Source organism: Lontra canadensis, unplaced genomic scaffold (assembly GCF_010015895.1).
Source record: "Lontra canadensis isolate GAN:19392208 unplaced genomic scaffold, GSC_riverotter_1.0 scaffold20, whole genome shotgun sequence".
Classification (NCBI taxonomy): domain Eukaryota; kingdom Metazoa; phylum Chordata; class Mammalia; order Carnivora; family Mustelidae; genus Lontra; species Lontra canadensis.
Genome location: NW_022631014.1, coordinates 6,261,087 through 6,272,093, shown reverse-complemented (window position 1 = coordinate 6,272,093; position 11,007 = coordinate 6,261,087). Strand labels below are relative to the sequence as shown.

Genomic DNA, 11,007 nt, shown 5'->3' with positions numbered 1-11,007 from the left:
CACTAGAAGCTATTTTTGGAGTCTCATATTTTAATTGTTGAGTAAAGAAGGCTGTAACAGAAAGCATGTCTATGAGAAAGTAACGTCCAGCTAATACGTAAAGTGACTGTGATCTGAAACAACTGTAAAATCATCGGGTTTTTGACAGCTGGAGAAATTCCACATGCTAAGCAACTCAGCTACAAAGAAATACTAGAGGTTTCAGATGAAAAATACACTTGAATCTTAATTGAATTAGACAAGCCTTGCTGCATGAAGGGCTATGCTGGTCACCAGGATACAAAGCAAACGCTGGGCTACCAGAAGTGCATTTACCAGCCACAGTGATTTATTGAGTGCTTTAATAATACAAGTGTACATCAACTGATCCACAGTCAAAAGTGGCAGGTCCCTAAGAAATTTACAAGCACTTTAAGTAAATCAAAATACATATTATTTTGTTCAATCCAACAGTCTTCTGTGTGGGGGACAGAAGGCTAGTGATAAACAGAGTCTCAGTAATGCACAGTGATTCTGATTGAAGCTTTTGTACAAAAAACTTGTTCCCAGTAGCATGCACCCACCAATAAAGACTTCAGTACAAAAAATTAACCCTAAGCACTACATTTAAGTAGAAATGAGATATAATTCTGAATTCGTGTTTTCCCAAAGATCACATGAAAGGAAAAAAATAAAAATAAAACAAACAACAACAAAAAACAAAACCACACAGTAATACAAAGCTTTGTAAGAAAGCTCTTACTATTACAGATCCAACATTGTTTGCACTGAAAACAAAATTCCCATCCATGTTGAGGTGGGAAAAAAAACCCCAAATCTTTCAAGTTAACAGAAATCAAAAAAGGGAATAAATTGAGAAGGGGGAGGGGTGGGTAGAGGGAAAAGAGAAGGAAAAGGAGGAAGAGGAGGGAGGGAAAAGGGAGTGGGGTATGGATGACATACCATCAGAAAAAGGTTCAAAATTTAATAAAAATAAGAAAATAAGAACCGAGGTCAGGGTGGGGGGTTGGGTAGGGCTATTGATGCACTTGGTGAATGTGCTTGCACAGGTCCGGCGGGGGCAGCAAGCAGCAGGCCCCTATGTGGCATACCGCTTGGTCCACTGTCTGGCCATCCGGTCGTGCTCTGCTCTGTTGGTCATGTACTGTGTGGCAATGCTGCCCACCAGAGGGTCAGCTGGAAGGGAAGCAGAGTCAGGAGTCAGTAAATACCAGCGGCACTTCCTCTTTCACAGTAGGGGAAAAGGAGTGTCTGGAAATAGCCCAAGATCAAGGAGGAGATGTGGAGGTGGTAGGAAGCTGCTGTTCTAACCTGGAACAATGTCACTTTAGCAAAGACCTGTTGAAACTGAAACCATCACAGAAACAGGTTCAAGAGGATTTAAACTAGTAACACCAAATGCCTGAAAATTGGCTAAGATACTTAAAAAATGTGGTCTTTCAGTTCAGATTAAGTAATGACTTTAGAGTTTAAAGGGCCAAAGAGAGGTCTGAGTCACATTTCTCCACCCTTGGAAAAAAAATAATCTTATTCTAATTTTTGGCAGTCTAGAATGCAAAAGTTTGAGTAAAACATAAATATCTTTAAGAGCTGGAGTCTATGTCACTCAAGACAGGTGTTTAACTGAACAGAATCTCTATTAGGGAAATGCACTAAACATCCATCTGTGCTTTCTAAGATGGTAAAGGTAAAGGTAAAGGTAAAGGACAGGCTTAATGTCAGAATGACCAGTGACGTTCATGCTCTGCCTCAAACTGTATTCTAACAGTGTAGGCAGATGGGGAGCAAGACAGGCCTGTCATTCCAGCTCAAAGGAGGAAGAAGGGGACAGATGAAGGATAGGGAACAGGACGCTGTGGATGGGAAAAGGTGTTACAATCAAGTCTTATTATTTCGGTAGGGGAAGAAGGGGGAAAATCTCAAAACAAGTTAGAGCACTGATTAAAATTAAAATGTATTGTGCAAAATTTTTTAGTATGCTTAAACAATTAAGATTAGATTTCTTTCAGAGTTCCTTTTATCTTTCCAAGTTTGATTTTAAAAAGAATATTTTTTACCTGTAAAATTATACATGCTAACTATAAATGCAATATTAACAATAAAAACTGCCTCAAACAATACACAAGACGGAGAACTGTAAGTGATTACCATCTGCAAAGTTACTCAGAGAATTATTGTTAACAGTTGCTTTATAAATCTTCCTGGACTTCTCTACACACACAATTAAAAAAAAGGTTATTATTTATAATCTGCTTTTATAATGTTAAAAACTCACTATATAGTAAGTAACTTTTTATATCAATAATTAAAAATCTACTTCATCATTTTTAATATTAACCTGAATAGCCAACTTCTTGTTTACAGGCATTTGGGTTCTTTCCAATTTTTGGCTTTATAAACAGTGCTGTGAGCAACATTACTGTGCATACACTTGCACAAATTTATGCAAGCGTGAAATTTTTTTTTAAAGTATATATGAATAACATAAAAGAATGAAATGAAGGAATTTAAAAATCACATGTTATTAACCAAGTAGTTCTCAGTGCTAAAATGTTTTTCTGAATAGAAAATTAAGATTATAGGGTAGTGAATAAAAACTATATAGCAGAGGGGTGCCTGGGTGGCTCAGTCAGTTGAGTGGCCAGCTCTCAAATTCAGCTCAGGTTATGATCTCAGGGTCCTGGGATCAAGTCCTGCATTGGGCTCCATGCTCAGTAGGGAGTCTGCTTGATGATTTTCTCTCCCTCTGCCCCACCCCCTGGCTCACGCTCTCTCTCAAATCCATCAATCTTTAAAAAAAAAAAAAAAAAGGAAAGCAAAAAAAAAAAAAAATTAAAAACAAAACACAAACTATGCAATATATATGTAGCAAATGACTATCACAGTGAATTACACACTCTTTTTGTAGTATTTATAATTTTGTATGTATTTATAATTACAAACCTAAGTACAGATGAATCTCCTTACACAGGTTTCATATTTCATGGATACAGTTATGACAGGGATGTAATAACAGTCTCTAAACATACATTACTTGCTTATTTCTCTAACAATTCCTTTCTAAAAAAAGAAGGAAAAAATTCCCATCACTTTGGGTTTCTACTTTCCCAAATCCTCATCAATCTTTGACATTATCCTCTATCAGTCTTCCTCCTCTTTATACTAAAGAAAACCCACAAAATTTACCAGTGGATAATTAAAATTTAAGTCTTCTACATTTTTTTCCTTGTTCTCAGCAATTATTTGAATTTTTGAAAAGAGGAGCGTGTTTATGTTTACAGCAGAGGGTTAGATGATTTTAAGAAGTTCATTCTCCCAAATACCAATGCTGCATGTATTAGAGGTTCCCTGAGGCTGAGGAACAGGATTTACAGCATGGGCAATGGAAAATCAGAGGAGTGCGAGTTGGTAAATAATGCTCTTCATTAACTAAACCTCAAAACCACATCACCTCACCTGTTTAATAAAAATGTCACTTTTGTTGACATCATACTAGCTATGAAATACTAGCCGGAATGAAAGTCTAAGACTGAAAGACCCCCCCTCCCCTTTTAAAGATTTTATTTATTTATTCGACAGAGATCACAAGTAGGCAGAGATGCAAGCAGAGAGAGAGGAGGAAGCAGGCTCCCCGCTGAGCAGAGAGCCCGATGGATCCCAGGACCCTGAGATCATGACCTGAGCTGAAGGCAGACGCTTAACCCACTGAGCCACCCAGGCGCCCCATGACTGAAAGACCTTTGACAAGGGGCAGCACATCTTCCTTTTCCCTCCTCTCTACTTCCTTGTCTCACCTCTGCCTCCCTACACAGCTCCAGGTGCAAAGAGAAGCTGTTTAGTAAGTGCTTGTTGACTGAATAACCATCATGATTATTTGCAAGTGAGGAAAAGGTGATCATACTGAGTACTCTGATCTCGCTCTCTCTCTTTTTTTTTTTTTGAGATCGGTGGTCTGTGCACCTTTAATTCTGGAAGAGAAAGGCTCAGACAACTCCTGCAACTTCATCTCCAGGCTCACCTCTTTCCTGGCTGGGGCTACACTGGATACTCTGGAAGCCAAATGGCGTAAAGCTTGTCCAGAAAAGGTGGGAGACAGGAATCAATACTAAATGGGATAAGCAGCAGCTGTATGGCAAGAAGGGCGTGGAAAAGACAGGCAGACTACTGAACTGCTGAGTGATTCTATTTGCAAGATCAAAGAACATTCTATCTTGGTTGGTAGGTGATAGAGGAAAATTACATGGAAAAAAGTTGGATTCCCCCTCCCCTCTCCCTTTCTAAAAAAGATTTTTATTTATTTATTTGAGAGAGAGTGAGCCAGGGAGCATGCACAAACAGGGGGAGGGGCAGAGGGAAAGAGAGAAGCAGACTCTCTGCTCAGTCAGGAGCTCTCCATGGGGCATGACCCTGGGATCATGACCTGACCCGAAGGCAGATGCTTAACCAACTGAGCCACCCAGGCACCCCTGGATTTCCTTAAGAAAACATAAATATTCTTAAAAAAACCATAAGCAAAAAAATAGTGCAGAATAGTGGACAAGGGCATGAGGTTTGGATACATATGGCATGGGTGTGTATCTTAGTTCTGCCGGTCACCTTGGGCAAATTACTTAACTTCTCTATGCCTCAGTTTCCCCAACTACAAAATGGTGACAATACTCCCTAGAATGCTCTAAGAATTAAATAAATCCTGCCTCATGGGACTCTGCCTGTCACTCTGTTTCCCTCTTGTTAACTCCATTTATTGCGTGGATGTAAGTATGGATAGAAGAAAATAAGACAAGTAAGGAAGGAACACACACAAAATAGCAGCCATAAATAGCAGCTACTCCATATGGCATGTGTCCCTGTGTAGCACTGGCATTACAAGTTGGTTCATCACAGAAGTTTCTTCTCTAGACCTGAATTATCAGCAAGTCAGAGAAAGGGACCTGATAGTGACTGTGATGGCTTTCTTTCACTTTTCTCCAGTTATTTTTTAAAAAATTATTTTGTTATTGAAATTTTTGCTGTGCATTTTGCCATTTTTTGAATTCTTCAAGGCTATAAATGAGTGCTTTGCCAGCTGTTCTGTTATACCTGCAATGAACACTATTCTTTTAACAACCCATCAAGTCACTGGAGGTTTTCTGTGTGTCTGCCTTGTGATGAGTTTTGTCCCTCACAGAATTTTTCATTGGTGGTTTGGTCTAGCTTAGTTTTCTTTAAATCTTTTATAAAACAAAAGAGTAACCAATGCTCATCATAATAAACTCAAATAATAAAGAAGTATGTACGATGTAAAAAACATTACCTTCTTCCCTCTAATTTCCTCCATCCCAAGGTAACCACTGTTAACGGTTTGATACTCAACCCTCCATACTTTTTTCTTTATGTATGTTTAAATCAAATAGAAAGCACATAAAAAACATCCTGCAACTTGCATATTCCTCAGTAACAATACACCGCAATTGCATTTCTGAGGCAGTACAAACAGACCTAGCTCATTGTATTCAATAATCACAGGGCATTCCTTTGTGATTATTCAGAAGTCTGACATTCTTCTCCTGATGCACACGTAGATTTGATCTGATTTTTTATTACAACTAGTATTACAGTCTTGTGTAAGTCTTTGAGCACATGGGTAAGTACTTCTGGAGGGCAGATTCCTCTAAGTAACAGTGCCAGACCAGAGAACGCATATTATAAACTTCAGTAAATACTGCCAAACTGCTGTCACTCAAAGGATGTACAATTTACCCCATTTCTAAGCATTCTCAGCAACACTGCATTACGTATCATTTTAATTTTATTAGGTTAACAAAAAAAAAAACTTGTCATTGTTGTAACTGCATTTAACTTGATGTCTTACTAAGGTTTAACATTTTCTATTTGTTTACTGTTTTTACTTCTTTCTCTGTGATTTGTTTGTTCACATCTTTTGTCTATTTTCCCCTACCAATATGAAGGAACACTTTATACATTATAAGTATCAAGCATGCACTAAAGTTTAGCTTTGGCCTCAGTATTCAGCCAAAATCTGCTTTAGTCTATGGAAGACTGAACAGACAGACGCCTCCTTTGATGTCATTTCCAGCTTTACTGGACTTGTGGAGATCAAAGATCATGCAAGTTATCATCATATTTAATAGGCATGATACCATCATTTGCACTCAATGCTACTATCTGAATACTGGTTTCAAAAGTCTCAGTAAACATTATGGATGTCACTTGGGACTGAAAATCTCTTTCAGCCAAAGATAAACACTATGATATACAAGGGAATAATCTGCAACTGCTTTCTCAGATATTCAAACAAATGTTCAAAGTGAGATGGAAGAGCAGCTACCACATGTGAAAAAGCTGCTGGAACAAAATCGGTCTTAGCATTGTCCACTGCATAAAATGATACTGACGGGATAGGTAACAACCAGTGGCTGCTGGGAAAGTAGCACATCCGGTGATTGTGGGAACCAGCAAGCGATGTACAAATAATAGAAATTAAAATGTGAGGGGAAAAAACCTTATGTTTGTTTCTTAAATACTTAGGAAGTGTTTCCTTCAAGCATTGCACACAGCTTCAGTTCATGGGAGCACTTCAGTGACACGCACTGCCACCGCCAGCCAAATCTCCAAGTCTGGGAGCTGAGAAGGTAAGTTTACCTTTTTGTAATAGATAGAGGAAAAGGAAAGTTCACCGATTCGACAGCAAAATCTCCATTACCAGCAACTTACACTGGCATAAATAAGCCTCCCCTCCCAATTCATGCTTTTCATCAAGTGAAACATCCATTTAAGTATTGCAAATATACAGAGGACCCATCTAGGAGCTGGCAGTGCTGAGAAATTGTATTACTACATCATAATGACAAACTTTAAATTTAAACATCCTGAATTTTTAATAATAAAATTATAATATTACTTACATTCTTTTTTTAAAAAAAGATTTTATTTTATTTATTTGACAGAGAGAGAGAGAGAGAGAGATCACAAGTAGACAGAGAGGCAGGCAGAGAGAGAGGGGGAAGCAGGCTCCCTGCCGAGAGCCTGGTGCGGGGTTCGATCCCAGGACTCTGAGATCATGACCTGAGCCGAAGGCAGAGGCTTAACCCACTGAGCCACCCAGGCGCCCCTATTACTTACATTCTTAAAATAAAGTTTCATATTTACTGTTGTATCTAAAAGGATCATTTTATGATAGGAATAATCAGCCTTGCCTTAGGCTGCTCATTGATTTTAACACTGGCTGTTCAGTATTCAGCCAAAATAAACTTGGTGCATCTCTAAGAATAACACTATTTATCCATTATACGTGGATGAAATACTTTCACTCAGTGTACCATTTGTCCTTTAACCCAGATTACAATGCCCCTTGCCATACATAAGACTAAAATTTTTAATAAGTCTATCTTCCTTTAAAGGCCCTCTTCATCCACCCTGGTATTTTAGAAGTATCCCATTTACATATAGTAACTTTTACGTGCAAAGCTAGATTTATCATACACAAAATTTCTATACATATCTGGATTGCATTCTGCACTGATGTTCTTTCAACAGATTAATTTGCCTTTTGCTTTATTTGTTCCTCCTGCTTTTTCTCACTATACTTTTATAGCATGTTTTCATATCTGGTAGGGTAACTTCCTACCCTTTCCTCTTTTTTCCTTCACTAAAATTTTATTTGAAGAATCCTAATCTTGATGAGGTTAAGACTACGAGGATTTAAAGCTATTCCACACCACGGGTATAGGAATCTTATGTTTCTTTTGAAGAGTGTTATCAAGATTTAGGAATATCTCAATTCCTCTGGGTCTACTAATTAAAAATCAAGTGAGTAGGACAGAGTTAAGGTTTTTGTATTCTGGAATGTGGGGGAACCAGACTACTAATTATAGCCTAGCCCAAACCAGAAAGATTGTTAAGTACCCTGAGAAAACACGTGTGTGTGTGTGCGCGTGTGTGTGAGAGACTCAAAGTGATTGAGGAGGAAAATTATCATATCTGTGATTTAAACCAAATGGTGGATATTACCAAACTAGATTTAAATTTGAAAATGCTAAACAGAACTGCATACAAGTCTAGCAAGATATGCTATTACTCCAGAATTAATATCTAGTGATGGTAAAAGAGGTACTAAGTATCCTAAATTCTAGAGAGACCATCAATACCTTCCATAGGACTTATTTAGAGAAGATGAGCTGGCTCTGACAACCCCAAGTACCCATCACAAGATACGGGAAAGAAGAGAAAGAAGGTTTGTGGGAATACTGAGCTACTACCTTGGGAGTGTGGTGTGTGGTAGTGGAGCATCTCTGTGTCCCTCCTCCTCAGCACCATAAAAAGGGGGAGAAGATGGCTTTTCTCTCTCCAAGCCATGCAAGAAGGATACCAAGAGACCCACCAAGTAAAGACTGGGGGGGTCTGCAAGAAGCAGACTGGAGTGTCATCCCTGGCCAGAGATTTAAACCGGGTATGAGGTGATTTGCCCTTGTCTATCTCATTATAGAGAGGGAGCACCAAGGAAGTGGTCTAAACTGTCCCTGCTGTCTCATCCCTGCTGTCTATCAAGAAGGCAGCTTCCCAAAGGAGGGGACCCCAGTAAAATAAGAGGCTCTTAGGAGAATGCTATCTGGAACCAGCTTGCAACCAATTTTTAAATTTCTAGGAATTTAAACACAGCCATTATTTAAAATTAAAGTTACAATTAAATAAATAATTTATAAACAAGGGTAATACTTAAAACTCATTTCTTAATTATTTTATTATTATGATTATTATTCTCATAAATTTTTTTATGCCTACTCTACCCATATGGTGCCAAAAAATCATGTGCTATCAGTTTAAGGTCAGGCATGTACTCCGAAGTTGGCAAATGCTACAATTTACCACTTGGGTTTACTGTTTTGTTGATTGTCTGGAGCTAAGAAAGTGATGGATAAAATGCTACTAATGCAGATTAAACCAGAAAGTGTAGCATGTCCAGAGTCCTTACATTATGAATAGCATAAAAACTGGAGGATATATTCTTCCAGTTTTTGAAACTAATTCAGCAAAGAAGTTGTTCAGGACATTAACAAGTGAAATTCCAACATCCTTCTTAATTTCATTTTTGTCTTAATTCTTAAATGAAAATATCATCCAACATTCATGTTAGAACGACACTCATTTGTCAGTTGCAACTATAGGATGGCTATAGAAGCAGGGAAAATAATAATCACGGGAAATTAGGAAAAACTGTTTTCATTCATTACCAAGCCCCCAACTGCTTAGGAGTTAGGCCTTGAAAAGGGAGAAGAAGGCACTATCTGAGAGCCAGACCATGTTCCATCCACCCTGATGGGAATGGAGGAGGAAACTGAATTTAAATCAGGTATGGGAGGGGAGTTTAAAAATGGACCAGATTCACCTTCTGATAACTGAAAGTGACCTGGATGCTATGAGAGCTGCTAAGTATTATTAAAGAATTGAAAAGCAAGATTCAACAAAACACGGCCTAAGGCAGTGATGGGAGAAAATTAAAACCATTCCATATTAATACCTACTGAATTGAGACTGTTCAATAAACAGTACAAAATATACTGGTTATAATCTAACGTATACTGTTGATAAAATATCTTTAAAAATTTAAAACCTCATCCTGTATGTCTACATAGCAGTGCTATGTACATTAAATCAATGTGTGAAATATAAAGTGTTTTATTAGAATAGACTCCTCTAAAGAATGGCACAGATGGTGCATTCCTACTGAGAAGTGATTGGGTTACAATTCCAGGCTTAGTTAAGCAATAATTTCTAATGAACTCTAAGAAAATATCCTTACAGTAGAGCACTTGTTTAAGACACCAGAGACTCACACACTGCTTTCCCCAGAATACCATTGTAAAGAGCTGTTGCTGCAACAAGCAGGAAAGAGTCAAAGAAGCCATGATGTTAAAGTTGGGTTTTTTAAAAAAAGCAGCTTCACTGAGATGTAATTCATATAGTTTACCCAGTTAAAGTGTACACTTCAATGGCTTTTAGTACATTCACATTTATGCAACTATTACAATCCATTTTAGAATTATTTTCATCACCTGAAAAGAAACCTTGTACCCACTGGTGGTTTACTCCTCATCTCCCCAAATCTCCTAGTAAGCTACTTTCTGTCTCTACCTATATATTTGTCTGTTCTGGACATTTCATAGAAATAGAATCATACACATGGAATCTTCTGTGATTGGCTTCTTTCACAAGACATAACATTTTTGAGGTTCATCCATGTAGCATACATCAGACCTCATTCATTTTTATGGTCAAATAATATTCTATTGTATGAAAAGACCACATTATATTTATCCATTCATTAGTTGATTGACATGTGGGATATTTGCACTTTTGGCTATTATAAATAAAACTACTATGAACATTTGTGTACAAGTTTTGCTTGAAAATGTTTTCCTTCCTCTTGATATATACCTAAGTATGGAACAGCTTGGTTAGATGGTAACCCTACGTGTAACCATTACAGGAACTGCCAAAGTGCTATCCAAAGAGATTGCATCATTGTACATCCCTTCTAGCAATGTGTCAGGGTTCCAATTCTCCACATCCTCATCAACATTTGTTATTATCTGAGGATGGTAGATTTCAAGGAGAGAATAGCTTATTGGCTATATATGTACCAGGTATCCAGTTTTTTTTTTTTTTTTAAAGATTTTACTTACTTATTTACTTGACAGAGAGAGACAGCGAGAGCAACAGAAACACAAGGAGGGGGAATGGGAGAGGTAAAGCCGGCTTCCCGCCGAGCAGGGAGCCTGATAAAGGGCTTGATCCGACAAGATCATGGGATCATGACCTGAGCCGAAGGCAGATGCCCAGTGACTGAGCCACCCAGTTATTTTTTAAAAAAGATTTATTTATTTGAGAGAGAGAGAAAGAGAGCTTGAGCATGTGTGAGCAGACGTGAAGGTGGGGCAGAAGGAAGGGAGACAAGACTCCTCGCTGAGCAGGGAGCCTGATACGGGTCTTGATCCCAGGACCCTGAGA

The 11,007-nt window shown here is 38.1% G+C and overlaps 1 protein-coding gene across 1 annotated transcript in view; it reads right to left on the bottom strand.

Moving 5' to 3' along the window:
* Positions 1 to 306: 306 nt before the first annotated feature.
* UBE2E2 (ubiquitin conjugating enzyme E2 E2) overlaps positions 307 to 11,007 on the bottom strand; it is a 370,335-nt gene continuing 359,634 nt past the window's right edge. Inside the window, exon 6 of the mRNA XM_032860953.1 lies at positions 307 to 1,176. Coding sequence (XP_032716844.1) covers positions 1,079 to 1,176 — 98 coding nt within the window. The 3' untranslated portion in view covers positions 307 to 1,078. The remainder of the gene's footprint in view (positions 1,177 to 11,007) is intronic.